The sequence below is a fragment of the Haematobia irritans genome, chromosome 2 (genome assembly GCF_050003625.1).
Source record: "Haematobia irritans isolate KBUSLIRL chromosome 2, ASM5000362v1, whole genome shotgun sequence".
NCBI lineage: Eukaryota > Metazoa > Arthropoda > Insecta > Diptera > Muscidae > Haematobia > Haematobia irritans.
Genome location: NC_134398.1, coordinates 68,426,650 through 68,442,818, shown reverse-complemented (window position 1 = coordinate 68,442,818; position 16,169 = coordinate 68,426,650). Strand labels below are relative to the sequence as shown.

General features: G+C 33.1%; 1 protein-coding gene and 2 long non-coding RNA genes across 3 annotated transcripts; all 3 read right to left on the bottom strand.

Annotated features, from left to right (window-relative positions):
• Window positions 1-438: 438 nt before the first annotated feature.
• On the bottom strand, window positions 439-9,392 carry Gdi (GDP dissociation inhibitor). The gene is made up of 3 exons (XM_075295165.1): window positions 8,773-9,392; window positions 1,218-1,693; window positions 439-1,151 (listed from the first exon to the last, which is right to left on the bottom strand). The coding sequence occupies exons 1-3, from the start codon at window positions 9,164-9,166 to the stop codon at window positions 690-692; spliced, it is 1,332 nt and encodes a 443-aa protein (XP_075151280.1). The 5' UTR covers window positions 9,167-9,392; the 3' UTR covers window positions 439-689.
• Window positions 5,130-8,766, bottom strand: LOC142225421 (uncharacterized). The gene is made up of 3 exons (XR_012719277.1): window positions 8,363-8,766; window positions 5,371-8,301; window positions 5,130-5,303 (listed from the first exon to the last, which is right to left on the bottom strand). It is a non-coding gene; the product is annotated as an uncharacterized LOC142225421 (long non-coding RNA).
• Window positions 9,393-12,273: 2,881 nt separating the features above from the next.
• Window positions 12,274-13,166, bottom strand: LOC142225420 (uncharacterized). Its single transcript, XR_012719276.1, has 2 exons — window positions 12,685-13,166; window positions 12,274-12,625 (listed from the first exon to the last, which is right to left on the bottom strand). It is a non-coding gene; the product is annotated as an uncharacterized LOC142225420 (long non-coding RNA).
• Between the last annotated feature and the right edge of the window lie 3,003 nt (window positions 13,167-16,169).

The following is a 16,169-nucleotide window of genomic DNA, read 5'->3' as shown; positions in this document are numbered from 1 at the left end:
TAATAAATTTATAATAAAATTCATTCGAGTGGAATTATTTTATTTTTGGAATAATTTTTACAATCATCTTAAAAGCATCTAGTAAAAAGTAACATCATTTTGCAAACAATTATAGTTCTAAAACGTGCGTATAGACAAAATCAGACTATTTCCCATGTCAACGTTGTTTTATACAATTGGCAATAGTTTTCGGTTTAGACATGTCAAGAGTGACATCGAGGACGATGGAGTATTTGTGGGGACATACTTTTATTCTGTGATATTCTTCAACAATTAAAGTAAATTTGCCTATTTTGACATAATCATTTCGTTAAATGGTGTTACATATTTTAGGGCTTATTACAGGAAAATGATTTTATCTTAAATTAATTTTAAATTATTCCCTCTACAAGGGCTTCGTTTTCTGCGCAAATTTAAAAAAAAATTAACAATGTTAACTTAATTTGTGAATTTATTAAAGAACAAACTTTATTTCATTTCATTTTTTATTTATTGATGTTTCTTCTCAAAGCACAAGTTTTTTTTATTTTACGATTATATGCATAGTAGTATTAATACATTGTTTATGATGTTCTATATGTTGTTGAGTTTCAAATTTATTTCCATTAAGCCATTTTTATTCCCCCTGTTAACTACCAGATGAGCTTGATGTTGTGGATGTGTTGTTATAGAAGCTTCTCAAGAGGAGTTTACTGATCTTCATCGCCCAATTCATGCTTTATCTTCGAAAAATCGAAGTCTTCACCAGTACCACGTTTGAAAATATCCAAAACATCAAGACAAGTGGTTTCAAAATGTGTGGTAGCATCGTAGGATTCTGAAATGAATATTTGAGAGTCGGAACCGTTGTCAATTGGTTCAAAGTAATCAGAGATCGAGATGAATTTTTGTGCAATCGGTTCCAAGAGTTCTAGACCAGGTTTTATTTCATTTTCTGGCTGATCAGTTTCAACGGTTGTAGACACCATACCGACGAACCAACCCTTGGCTGCAACTTGATGGGCATGGCTAACCAAAGAGACATAAATATCAGATTTGCGACCAACTTGCTTTTGTGGAATGATAATTTGTGTTGATAGAGCATCTTTGGTGTTTCCAATTGGATGATCCAATAAGCAAATACAACGGATCACTTGTCCCTTCTTTCGTACCTATAGTTTATATAAATTCCAAAGTCATATACAAGTATTTAAACAGTACTCATAATTTCAAATTACCTTATCGGGAACATAACTAGGGTCGCAATAGACCTGTTTGCATTTAGCTATTTCATCTCCAGAACGAACGCCAACTACTTTGCCACCTTCTCCTACCACAATTTCGTCAATTGGCTTGTCCAACATATAAGTGCCACCATAAATAGCAGACAGACGAGCGAAACCCTGTGGTAGTTCACCTAAACCATACATTGGATAGAGATATGGCGATTTGCCATACCGAGCTAACGAATCAGAATATAATTTAATGCGTTGTATGGTTTTAACAGCTGGTTCATTTAAATATTCATCATCACGGAATAGCGCTAGAGCATGTCCGGTAAAATCTTGTGTATTTTTATCCAATCCAAACTTGTCATAGAGCCCCTGCATGTTCGCCTTCACGGGATCGAAATCCTTCCAGGTTTTTGGATCATCTTCTTTGAAATCTTGGACATAGATCAAGAAGTTGCGGAAACGCCGTTTTTCGAACATTCCTTTAAATAAAACATAATGGAAAAAGCGAGCAATTAAAATTTTGATATGTATTCAATATTGAAGTTCATAATTTTCCATAATTTTAGAAAATAATTGTTAATATACATATGTATGTATTTAAAAAAAAAATAGCCATTAGTACAAAAATGGGAAAAAATTTTGATATTTATGTGTTATAGCAATATTAGTTAAATACTATATGCAAATGTTTCAGTTATTTTTATGCACCAAGACTATGTTGTTGTGTAATATATAATTTAAAACATTAAATTCCTCAAATAAGTATTCTTTTTGTAAGTCTTGTTTTTTTCTCTTTCAAGGGATATTTTCAAATTTTTATCAGTTTAAAAGCCTTCACTCACCGAATCATTTTACATACTGTTGTTGCTTATGGACATCACATCGAGCTATCTGAATTTGACGTACTATATTGCGAAATTTGATTATAGTTATCAAAAAAATTTCTGTATCTCAAAAAGCTTTCGACTATAGCCTATAATTTTTTCTTTGTTGAGTTATATTTTTCCGCTTCAATTCTGAGTATAAAATGTACTTAGAAAAGTAGGCTAACTTATTTTAGACTCCATTCATAGAAGACAGTTTCAAACCATGGTCCAAAACTCACTATTCATAGGAAAAAATCTCACACCACGGATAAAGGCTGGTCACTTGAAACTCTTAGCGTAATTTGAAATCTGTCCATACGAGGAACACTCAAAAACAATGCCGGTCAATGATACCACTTTGAGTTCGCGTTAGGCCAATTTGAATCTGGGGCAGAGTTTAAAATGAGTGAATCAAAATGGCTTGCGTTAACCCACTTTCACTTTTCGTTTGTATGACGTTTGGTCCATAATTGTGTATGAACATTTCTTTATTTTATTCTCTTAACATAATCATAAAGGTTAACATAGAAATATACTATCGTGAGAAAACTATTATTTTTGTTCATGCCCATAAACTGCAGTTGATCCAAATCAAACCTTTCTCAAAACAAAGATAGTGAGTTTACCACATTTCGTACAGGCATATGGCCATTTCGATGTCCGTTATGAGTGATAAATAGTTTGCGACACAAGAACAATTTTACATCATAAACAGAAAAAAATTCACGAAAATTTTTCCCATTAAATTCATAATTGAGTTTTAAAAATATTCAATTAAAAATTTAATTGACTTAACAAAAATTTTAATTGAAACAAAAATCAATCACAAAAAAAAAAAATTAATTGACTTTCAATTAATTTTTGAATTGATACCAGAGAACTGCAACCGGTGGCTTTTTTCTTATTGCAATCTTACCCAAAAAATGTCGGTGGCAGTGAGTAAGACACCAATTACCAAGCGATCTTTTACATTGATACAAATGCGAATATAACAATGTTCGTATGCAGTGTCTTGTAATCTTAAACCAATCGACATCGTAACAACGCTCGGTAAACAAAAAACGAGGTTGGCACTTAAGTGTGATTGCACTCAACAACAACAATTACTAGCAGTTGGCATTAACTCAAGAGAAGTGAGAGAGTACCAAATAAGAGAATACCAAACTGCTGAGATATGGGTAACCAATTGGTGTGATTGCTTTACTACGGTGTTTTCGAGAGACCAACACTCATACTAACAAACACCGACAGTCGTCGGTTGCATTGGTGGTTGAAATTTGTTTTACCCATTGGTGTTTTAAGATTGCAAATGTTGGTGTTTACTAAATACACTGGTCGGTTGCGGTAGATCGCAGCCGTTCTCTGATTGATACTATCATTTCTGTGATTAAAGATATTTCAATTAAAAATTAATTGGATCAATGAAGACAAAAAATATTTTGTGTGTGTATGTATTTATTTGCTGATCTTTTATCTAATAGGATAATGTTTAAACAAAAAATATCATTTATGGGAACGACGTAAAAAGTTTACCGAAGTTCCAAAACAGGGTGCTTCGATTTTTGCAACTTTAAATGTACTGTACCCATACCATAATTATAAAATTTTTATTATCTAGTTACATTTGGTTTTTTTATATTTCTATGGGCTAGACATTTAAATACACACAAAAAATTATCACTTAAGTGAATTTGAAAACAGATTCAATTAATATATTAATTGATACAATTAATTATTTAATCAAATCCGATTAAAAACCAATTAAAAATGATTAATTAAAATTAATGATATTAATTTTTTCCAATTAATTTGTTAAGCAATTCGGAACTAATTTTCAATTGCAAACGTGATTGAAAACTTTTCCCAATTAAACATGTAATTGATTAAATCACCTTTGTAATTGAAATTTAATAATAAACTGGAGCGAAAAGAGAACAAGAGAATGTGTATTCATTAGGTTGTCAACCGGGATAAATCCCGTCCCGAAATCCGGGGTTTTTATTTTGAATCCCGGGATTTTTCGGGATCCCGAAAAACTAATACCAATTTTATTAATTGGTGTCTTTTTAGCATTATTTATTCATAATTTGGAGTCTTCATTCAGTGCCTGACAAATTGAGTTAATAAACTTTTATGGTACACCTTGAGTAAGAATGTATTATACATGAGAACAATGCGTTCATGTGAACTGGAATTTGTGCTACATAAAACAAAAAGCAATGATAAAAGGTCTGTCGAGAATATGGCAAGATCGCGTTTATCTGATAAAAATTTGGATGCATTGGTATTTTTAAGAAGTTACTTAAAACGATGAAGTACAAAAGAATTAACACAGTGCACGAAAATAGACCTAATCTAATCAAAGTCCTTAAAATGTTTTGCTGAGTAAGATAGCGATATGAAATGTATTTAATTTTTGTCCTAATTTTGATTTTCTTTTCTTCATATTGTTCAGTGTTCGTTAATTATGATAGCAATTTGTAATTGGTATTAATTTACTCTTATGTTCTTTTGTTATTTTTTGTTAATAAAATTGAATTACAACAATTTTTGGCGCTGTTGGAATTCTATATTTTGAAATCCCGGGATTTATAAAAATCGATCCCGAATGACAGCCCTAGTATTTATTCAACAACGTATGATGGTGAGATCAGTCTGTGGAAGTAACCCAGCCATTTACATTCAAATCGAAATCGATGATTTGGCAAAGGAAAAGAGATATGCTTGCGAATTTGTTTTAGGCAGTAGCCGACTATCAAAACCCTTTTTCGGAAGGTTCAAGTGTAGTTCACTTTGGGTTGAGTGAATTACCCGAATTTATTCTGATAATTGGTTGATAGTTTTGCTGCAAGTAGAGGATGCTGATGAGGAATGTGGTAATTCCGAAACAGCTGTACATCCAACCATCTTGCAGTCTATAGGGCTTTGCCCAAATAAATTTGACAAGCATACTTTTCCTCTGTTGGTTAAGCTACACTTGTAGTTTAGTCAATGCATGGCTTTAAGCTGAGATCAAAAACAACAATAACGATTGAAGAAAAGCCAACAATAACAAACAAAACGAATTTATAATTTCTTATAAATATAACATTTTTCGGTTTATCTCATCACATTTAACATAATTTTTTGAATTAATAAAAGAATGATGTTGAGTTTTAAGTAGCAAGTTACATATTGCAGCGTCTATCAGCCAGTTTGTTTATTTTCGATGGAGACAGCGTGCCTGGAAAAATATTTGAAAAACGATCACTTTATTCTATTTGGAAAGTCGAAAATTGTTCACCATATACCTTTCACAATTTTAAGCGTAATATCTATGTTTTCAGAACTTTATTTTCGTTTTTATTTAAATAAAATATAACAAGCTGATTGCGCTTGGCGTCTCACAAAAAATAAAATGGCTCTTCTAACAGTAGTGATGGCAAAATACTTTCATGTACATTTTGTTATTTTTTGATATGCTTCCCCCATCACAGTTCGCGATGGTTGTGATGACATTTACGAGTCTGTGGTAGCGATGAGGATGAAATGGAACTTTGAAATGCTGGCAGGGTCTGGCTGCTGCGTTCGAAATGTGTGCATACATATTTTGAAAGCAAATAGTTGATTGATTTTTTGTTTCGAAATTAATTAAAATTTTAATTGATTCAATTAAAATGTTGATTGAATTTTATGTCAAAACCCAATAAATGTTTCAATTGATTCAATCACACCCTGCTAGCATTTCAAAGTTCCATTTCATCCTCATCGCTATCACAGACTTTCAAGACACGCTGCTTCCATCGAGAATAAACAAACGGCTGATAGACGCTGCAACATGTAACTTGCTACGTGTAAATCAACATCATTCTTTTATTAATGGAAAAAGTTATGTTAAATGTGATGAGAAAAACGGAAAGATTTTATATTTATAAGAATTTATAAATATTTAATCAAATTAATAAACATCTACACAATCGTGTTTTACTTGACCACAATGATTCTTTTACAACTACCTTAAAATTCACTTTTTCTGATAGTTTGAAGGGGCTCTTATTGGTGTCGTTCTAGATTTATTAATAAAGGCACCTAATAATTGCACTGATGAGAAACTTTTTTGTAGAACCTTGGCGTGGTACAACTTCTCAATAGTGACGGCGCTTTTCCGGCGAGTTTTTGATGTCGTACACAATTGTTTTCGAGTAGTGCCGTCAAATTCAAAAAATGTTGGCAGGATAATTGATTCCGTGACAAAGGTCAATTAACTTTTTAATTGAAAATGGTGTTGGTTTTCAATCAAAGTGGGTGATTGATACTATAATTTTCGTGATTGAAGATGAAGATTGAATTAAAAATATCCGCAATTTTTGTGTGTATACGGAGAAATCAGGAGGAGGGGGACTATCCTCAAAAAGATCGTAGTTTTATTTGGAAGATAAATGTTTAGTCATGCCAATATCTAAGATTTTATTAATTTGGAAAACATCAATTATCCGAATTTAAAGATTAAACAAGGGAACAATGGTTCTGTTGATTTAGAACTGAATGTTGTTTTAAGAGTTATTTAGGACGCTGAATCGAAATTTCCACTTGTTTTTTTTTCTATCAGCATCCTGTAATATATTATTTCATGCACTCTGCAGCCGCATGAAAAAATGGTCCCAATAATCCCCAGACCATGATAAAAACCAGCTGTTCGTAAAGGCTTCTAATTCTGTTGTGAAAATAATTTCATGCTAAAGGTGGGTATTAAGTTCGAGTTTAGCCGCTAAAATCGTCCCCATCCCCATCAAGTTATAATGAAATCTGCAACAAATATATATAATTTTATGACTTTTTTTTACTGATTTAGTTTTAACTTTAGTGAAAATTAACGGCTAAACTCGAACTTAATACTCACCTTAAGATGGCATTTTCAGCACTGCCGACAAACGTGAATGAAGAGATGGCTTTTCATGGTGACGTTAATTAATGAAAATTAAATAATTTCAATGAACAGTGTATTTATCCCTATTTTATACCAATGTATTGGACAGAAATAAGGAACACACGAGAATGTTTATATTTATAATTTTTGTTGCTGTTCATTTTACGAATTCTTTGAATTCTTTTCTATCCGTTAAAGTGATAACATATTTTAAGCTTACCGCCAGCATTTTAAAAGTGTACTCTCTGTAATTCAAAATAATTTTTTTTTCAGAAAACCCCATTAGTTTTGATCCCATAATGCACTGTATTCTATATTAGCTACGGTATCCGTTAATTTGTGTTGTTATTCGTTATTGTTAATGAGGGCTTTAATCCCAGCAGTTATAGTATTTATTTTATGTTTGACATTGATTTTATATTATTTATTTGCACAAACATCAAGATTTTAAATCTTACAGTACGTGGATATTAGTGGTAGAAATATGAGAGTATAAAACTTACTTCTTTTAATAATTAATAAAAAATTAAATAATAATTAATAAGTTAAAAAATAATCAAAAAATTGAATACTTTTGAAAGATTAAATAGATACATTGATCATCAAAAAATACAAAAGTTCATACATTTAACAAAACAAAGTGAACGTAATAATAGGAAATAAAGAATTAAAATATAAAAATATTTTATAATAGAATTTGTCTTGCCAATGAATTTAATTTGAGTGGTCAGTGAGATCCATAGACGAATTGTATAGTGAAAAAACGCCTTTCAGATATCAGTAGACGATGACGATAGGTACCATTGATTCTTCTGTTGGATCTACCAACAGTAAGTCTATTGAAGAGACTTACATGATTTTCATTATATAGTATTTCACTATATATTATTTAAAAGTTTTCTAATGTCCAGAACATTGTAAAAAGCGATGATCTAGTCGTTTTCTGCTTTCGTCGCATTTGCTAAATAATTCGCAGCCATATAAGATAACGGGTACCAGATATGATTTTGAAAGAATATTCTTGCGTGTGTACAGGTCGGTTTTATACAGTGTTCTTGAACAGGTAACACCAAAGAAATGTAGCTTGCCTAAAATAGGTTTTCCCAATATTTCTTCTTATAATACATATATTTATTAATTTATTTTATTTACACATTTACATATGTTTTGTTTATAACAATGAGTTTAGAAGGTTTTGTCTTTTTCAACTTAATTATTAAAAAGAGTTCTCTTAATTTGAGAATGTTTTGAACATACAAATGGTTGTTCGTAATCTCCGAAATATGTACTAGATTTATATTTCTATGTTTCATCTCTGAAAAGTGCAAGCAATCGATAATAACGTTCATAGAATGTTCGTTTGCAAATATACATACATTTCGTTTGGGTCTGATTTAAAAGTTATTGTAAATTCTATCGAAGTGGCAACTACAAATTTATTCCGTACGGACGACACAAACCAATAATAGCATTTAACTTCAATTCACTTGTAAAAAATAACAGCGTAATAAAATAAAATAAAAATTTCCTTGAGATACTTTCATTCGAAACAGAAAATGCTATTATTGCCGAAATACAATGTACATAACTGTTTTGCACAGTCATCTTATCACTCTACAATTGCAACCTCCCTTTCTCGTCTTTTGATTCCATTATACCACTACTACCATAGAACATCATATACGTGTCACAAAAATTATTCACTGAGGGGCGGAGTAGAGGACACTTTACCAGACAAGTGCCCTGGGTTTATAAGCCAATTAAAATTTACTTTAATACAACTTACCCATTAAATCTGATGCCAGGGCTTCCTTTTGGTCAACGGGGACCTTGGCAATCTTTCCTCCCTTGTAGACATAACTACCCTCAATTGACTTGAATTCTAGGTAACGGGTGACGCCCGTATGTATTAACAATTTTACCAGCTGTCCATTGGCCATCAAGAATTTTGGTATCAGATCTACGTTCCAATCACGGCCGCGCCCATATTTATCACCGGGAACATCGATATTAAAGCGTTGAAAGAGCTCCTCCAACGGTGTAATAGAGGCAGATTCACCTCCATAGTACTTATTTCGGTCAATATGAAGTACTTTCTTTCCGGATACAGAAAGCATACCACTCAAGATACACTCCTTTAGGCCGGTACCCAAAACAATTGCATCGTATTCTTCATTCATTTTTTTAGTTTTCTTTTGTCTTGGGGTAACTTTGAATACTAAAAATTATTAACTTTTGCAAACGCAGCTTCAAAGAGTTTTCTTCTCCACGAAACTTCACTTCGGAACTGACAAATACATACGAAGATGTAAATTATCAAATTCAAAAGCGCTCCATCGTTCCCCTCACCACATCACTGAATACGTCTGACCCGACGGCAGTCACTGACACCCCAGGACCGATGATTGATGATTGGTTAGACGGGTTTTCGGGGGTGGGGGTGCGATTGGAGCGTTTCTTCACAGGGTATTGTCGCGTTGCCGAAGATTGAAGCTTACCCGCTCGCCTTTGACGGCGATAACAGTTTTCTACTCGTTTTTCAATTCGCCGTTAGTGATGACAAGGTTTTCGATAACTGTAACCAATCCGATTTATACACTGCGGTACAAAACTATAGCCGCACTACATTTTTTGTGGTTTTCACATTTAGTAATGTGTTAGGAATAATCCAATGTCTATCAATTTTAGACAATATAACAAAAATGATTTAGGTTTCATAACAAATTTTTAATTTTATTTTAAGTTAAAACAAAAAATCCATTTTTTGTGGAGCAAAATTATATCCGTAAAATATTTTTCCGAGTTAAGGTGAGTACTATGTTCGGTTTTTTCAACAAAACAATAAATTAAAAGTACAAATATATTTATGAAGTCGTTATATTTTGATCGAGTCTTGCCAAATAATGGATGGAAAACATACAAGGAATTGATTGCAAATAATTTTATATTTCTAAATTAGTTAATAAAAAAAAGTAACCGTGAAAACAAGCTGGTTTTCAGTTTGAAAACTGAACATAGTACTCAGCTTTACAAGGTAACATTTTTTCTTATTCTAATAGTGTGCAGGACCACCTTTTTTGGAAATTAACTCAAAGATTCTTTGAGGCATACTGCCGATGAGTTTCGCACGAACACCATTGGCGCTTGCTTCCCAGGCTTTAATTATTGCAGATTTAAGCTCCTCAATCTTGTCGTACTGTTTATTCCCACCATAAATTTTACGTACCATGATTCCCCAAATATTTTCTTTAGGATTCTGGTCAGGAGAACAGACTGGTCATTCCAATCGTTGTATGTTGTGGCCCTCTAACCACCTACGAGTTTGGTTGCTCTTATGCACAGCAGAGTTATCCTGCTGGAAAATCAAATTACTTTCACTTTTTCTTTCAAGAAATGCAACAGATCTTTCTGAAGAAGTATCGTGTATTCTGTTGAATTTATTCTGGTGCTTGGAAAAGCCTGCTCAAGCTTACCGTCGGCACAAAATGCTCCCCAAAACCATAAGAGATCCCCCACCGAAATTCCTTTTGGAAAAATAGCGTGGCTCTTTTCGTAAATCTCGCCAGTACCAATTGTATCCATCCGGACCATCTAGGTTAAACTTTTTCTCATCAGGAAAAATTATCTACATAGAAAAAAAAAATTACATAGAACGTAAACTATGAGTTACTTAGCTAGGCTTACGTTGTTCCAGTTCGTACTAATATTATTTCTAGCAAAAACTAAGCGTGCTGCTTTGTGCCGTTGAAGCAATCTTGGTGCATTCTGCAATTTCTGTCGTCGAATAACTGTAGACTTTTTCAGCACTCGATTTACAGTCCAACGTGATACATTCAGACCACAATCACACGCTATTTGGTTTGTAGTTTTTATGGTGTTTCTGGCGCAATTGATTATTCTGCGCTTATCTCGGGATGTGAGCTTGCCTTTTCTTCCTGCGTTCCTTTTCTTTTTACCGTAATCTGATGAGCTTTTTATAAAATTCTGTCACAGCCCTGGGGTACTGCCATCTGGAGTGAGGAACCGAGTTGCCATGCGCTGGTTGCTGAACGATGTTGCCGGCTTTTGGCTCAGTATATGGGGCGCGGTTCATAGGCAACTCAGTCCTCTGGCAAAAAAAAACAAATAACCAGCCTTTGATGGACATCACAAAACACAACAGGTACGTATCAAAAATCGTAAGACAATCTCCACTCATATTGTTTCCCTTGCATGCCGGATTCCCAAAGCATGCCGTGGCCTAACCCTCCCCAACCATGGTGTCCCCACCCTGCCAACATTTTTTGAATTTGATGGCTGAGAATCGCCGCCACGTCGAAAACAATCGTATATGACATCAAAATCTCGTCGGAAAAGCGCCGTCACTATTGAGAAGTTGTACCACGCCAAGGTTCTACAAGTTTCTCATCAGTGCAATAATTAGGTGCATTTTTAGGTCAATTTAGAACGACGCCAATAAGAGCCCCTTCAAACTATCAGAAAAAGTGCATTTTAAGGTAGCTGTAAAAGAATCATTGTGGTTGATTAACAATGATTTTGATATGCTTCCTCCATCACAGTTGGCGATTGTTGTAGTGACATTTACGAGTCTGTGGTAGCGATGAGGATGAAATGGAACTTTGAAATGCTGGCAGGACGTGGCCTACCCATTCGGGACATCCCAAATGCTACTTACCTGTCCTTTACATCCCCTTTTCCCTTATAACTTCTTTAGCCTTCCATATTCAACAATGTAACACCCATATTATTTCTTTTCAAACAACATTAGGGCTGTTTTCAAGGCATATTAATTAAAGGTAAAGTCACGAGCAAACGTGTGTACACCCCATGATATTTAAAAAGTCAAACTAAATTGGCAGGTCACTTAAGTTGACATTTTGTGTATGTGTAGTGTTGTTGTATTGTAATATTTATGTACACAAAGAATGTAAACAAACCTACTAAACGTAAACAAAGCCTTTGACAAGATGAATGTCGATGTTAGTCACTTGATTGCATGACTTTACCTCTTTAATATGCCTTGGGCTGTTTTCTTTTACACCCAGAAAACAAATTCGTTGCCTCAACCGAATTATTTGCCAACCGAAAGCAGGTGGTTCCATCAACTATCAATGATATCTGTCAGCACAACTAACATTTGGCAATTGTAACTGCATGGTAGTATGTTGGATCAACTTTACATTGGTTGTCGCAATCTCAAATTAATTGTTTTGTTTGTTGGTGCAACCGCCCTCGATTTTCTTTATTATTATCCTAACCAAATTCCAATATTAAATGAAAGGGCAGATTATATTGAGATTTTATTAATTTATTACAAGATTTACAATCATAATAAACTACGAAAATAAATACAAAAGTTGCTAACGACAAAGGCTTTTGATCTACATATATGTGAGATCAATTTACATTACAATTTACAATTTTTTTATAGGTAATGTTTGTATACCAATGACAGATGGTTATTAGGTTGCAATTATGTGGTCAAACTACAGAACCTAATTCAATATATACTTGCCAGAAATTTCTTCCTTAAGCCTCTAAAAATAAATACAGATCGACTTAGGCTCGTCCTGTGTGCTTTATACAATAAAAAAGCTCGCTTGCCGTAAAAAGTATTTGTGTTTGTTGGTGTATGAATCCTGCAATTTTTATGGAAATTTTGTAATATTCCTTTTTTATAAATCGGTGCGATACTTACCTGAAGGCAACTTCTTTTCTATGGGATAAACTTTATTCAATGTATTGCGGACTATTATCAAGTAAATGCTGTTCCCCGTTTTGCAAATTTTGTAGCGTCATACCATTTACCATGTCGATGTTGATATAAATATTTATTTGTTGCAACAACTACCTTACGCCCGTCCTATAATTGAACTAAGATTCTATTGGTATACTCAACTTTTGGTTGTACCAACCATTTGTTGATTCCCATGATGTAGGTCTCACTATGCTGGTAGTTAGCTCAACAATTTTATGCAGCATAAAACCAAATTTATTGTCATTGGTTATTGCAAACAATTGAATGGTTATGGGAATTTCGTTTTGATCCTGTGAACTTTTTTATGGTTATGTTAGATGTATAGTGGGGAAAATAATCAAAACATTGTTCTTGTAACAAAAAATACGTTACTGACATCATTTCGTCATTGTAATGATCGAATTGCAACCAACCATTTCTCTGGGTGTAGCACTGGATGCAACATTTGTATGAGCTATCCAGAATACCGTTGCACTGGTGTTCTATCCAGAACATCTCATCAGTGCAAGTCGCGCCGATGTTTCCAGATTGTATTTTTATAAAGTGACGCTTCCCAATAAACACAGGATGAGCGTTTTTCAAATGCACCAACATTTCAGTTTGAGGCTAAATATAATTTTCAACATAAAATCAACTTGACCTGAAATATATCATCTTCAAATTGTTTGCGAATTACTTCCAATTTGCCAAATGTTAACGAAATATTTGAAAAGGTGTTGAAGATAAATGAGAAAACTTTGACAAAACACTACCCTAAAATGCAACGAAAAAATCATGTGGTTTTCAATACTTATTTGTGCAACGAAGTTCGTGGTCAATTGCAAGAAATAAAAGAAATGGAAAATTTTAGACAAATAACCAAATAGTTTATAAAAATAGGTAAGTGAAAATAAAAAATTAAATAAAACTTTAAGGAAGTCACTAAATGTATATATCTTTGCAGAAAACTAAAATTATGGATTCTACGTTCTTGAAAACATTAAAAAGCTGACCGATGGAAAAATGGTGGACAATTAACTGGAACTGCTTCAAATAGTTTATAATAATTGGTACGTCAATATGAAAAATTAAAGAGCAGTCACTAAATTTATATCTCTTTGCAGAAAACTAAAATCTTTGGATGCTACATTCTTGCAAATATTAAGAAGCTGACCAATGAAAAATGAGTGGCTTATCGACAAGAAAAAGTTTCCAGAAACATTACAAGTGAAACCAATTAAAATTGTTAAAAACAACAAATTGTTGAAATCAACAACTTCTGGATGAAAATGTGCATCACATCGTCAGTTTATTTCATATGCTTTTATCAGTTTAAAATGGATATTTTGAGAATTCCTTCTGCTGGAAATCAATTCTAACACGCGGTCCAGTACGTTCCTAATTTCAAATTGCCCGCTTGTTAATAAATTTTAATGCTGTTTTATGACACCAAAAGGAAGGAAATCGAATTATCAATGCAAAAGTGTTTGCTAATAATGTTTAAGATATTTAAAGTTTTGTTGTTTGTTTTTTTTTTTGTTCTTATTTGTTGATATGTTTAATAAGATTATTATTTATCAATTGGTATTGTAGTGTATTATGTAGTGTAGTGTATTATTATATATTTTATTTCGATGAAAATGAATAAATTATACAAAATTCATAGAATTTTGGCTTTGACTTTCAATTTGAAGTGGGGATATCATTCATACAAATTTAGGTTGAAAAGTATTTTCAACGATGTTAATTTTGAATTTGACTCGCATCGAAAATTGTTTGACAAATTATTGAGTAGCGATGCATTTCAATTTGAGGATAACACTTGAGATATTATTGCTAATGTGTTGAATTTCACTGTTGAGGGTAATGTCTGTTTTTTGTTGAGAACGCGATTTTCTCAACAATTTCTCAACTTGAATATTACCCTAATCCTTTGAAAAAATGTTTGAAAAATTGTTGAAATTTAGCATTTTTCAAACGTTTGTGTTTATTGGGTTCTTCGATTCACAATAGTACTTTATTGTGACTAATTTATCGAAAAACAAGAAATCCAAAGTGGTACAGTGTCATAAATAATCGCAGCAGTAAATATTTATTACTAATTTGAGCATTTCATACATTAAAAATGCAAGATTTCACTTCTTTTCTGTGATTGTTTTTAAACAGCTGATGACAGTGTTGCATATTTTTGGAGATGTCCTGGATAAACGAGTACTCTGTTTTCTTTTAGTCCTTCACGGTTTAGTGTATCCAGTGCTAAAAGAAAACATCCCTATTATAAAAATATTTTTATAATCCCTTTTTCTCTTTCAGATAAATTGGAATCGTGAACTTGGAAAGAAAAGTTAACAAAGGTCAAAAATTTACAGTGATTCTCCAATAAAACAAACAATTCATAAAAGATAAGTATCTAATCAAAACAATTTAAATTCATAAAAAAATAATGCTAAAAATTCTCCCATAGACAGCTCGATCATTCTCATCCAGAAACATTTCGTCAGGAACCCACGAATTCCTTTCCTCAGTGTAATGTCTTCCCGTCCGTCCGTCTAGATCACATAAGTTTTAGTAACGTCAAAATATACTCTCCGTAAATAAAACATATAACTTTTTTCCATGTATTTCTCGTTCCACAGTTTTAGTGTTTTTACGGGGACAAACATTAAGTGCGGCAAAAGTGGACCCACAAGGGGTTACTACAATTATTGTGAAACTAAGGACACAAAAGGTGTTTAGGAAAGTACTAGAAAATAAAGAAATGATTTTGAATGTGATGACGTAATTTGACCGTTACAATTTGAAATTTTAAATTAGTTTCCGTTAATTTAAAATTTCAAATTGTAACGGTCAAATTACGTCATCACATTCAAAATCATTTCTTTATTTTCTAGTACTTTCCTTAAACTATAAACTTAAATCTAGAAATATCAAATTCGTAACACTGCCTCCGGCTTAAGCTTGTTCGTCCCGAACAGGCACAGAACCCGTTCCGTATGGAGCCAAACGTTCCAGGTGAACGACTTTCATCTTTGACTTTGGGCTGTCGTCCTTTTGAATGCGGTATACAACATCATTGATCTTCTTGATGACTTTATATGGACCTTCCAACTGTGTTTGTACTTTAGGACATAATCCTTTCTTTCGTTGCGGGTTGAATAGCAGAACCGGTTGTCCTTCTTTAAAGCCCTCACGATCTGCTGCACGATCATATCTCGCCTTCATCCTGTTGTTGACCATTTTTATTTTGTTTCGCACTGATTCGTGAACTTTACCAAATGTGTTTGGTATGTCGTTACTGGTTTCTTCCATGGCGAGCTCATTGGGTATAGCGCCGAATATCAAATCTCCGGGCAACTTCAATTCCGTTCCGAATAGGACCTTGGCCGGTGCTCGTGACGTAGAATCATGCATGGCTGATATATACGACAGCAAAAACTTTGGTACAT

What these genes read in the sequence shown, in the direction of transcription:
- Gdi (XM_075295165.1), bottom strand. Translation starts at nt 9,166, where the DNA reads ATGAATGAAGAATACGATGCAATTGTTTTGGGTACCGGCCTAAAGGAG. An exon ending in CCTGGCATCAGATTTAATGG is followed by an intron (nt 1,694 to 8,772) that starts GTAAGTTGTATT and finishes TTTTATTTAAAG; the next exon opens with GAATGTTCGAAAAACGGCGT. An exon ending in CTAGTTATGTTCCCGATAAG is followed by an intron (nt 1,152 to 1,217) that starts GTAATTTGAAAT and finishes TATAAACTATAG; the next exon opens with GTACGAAAGAAGGGACAAGT.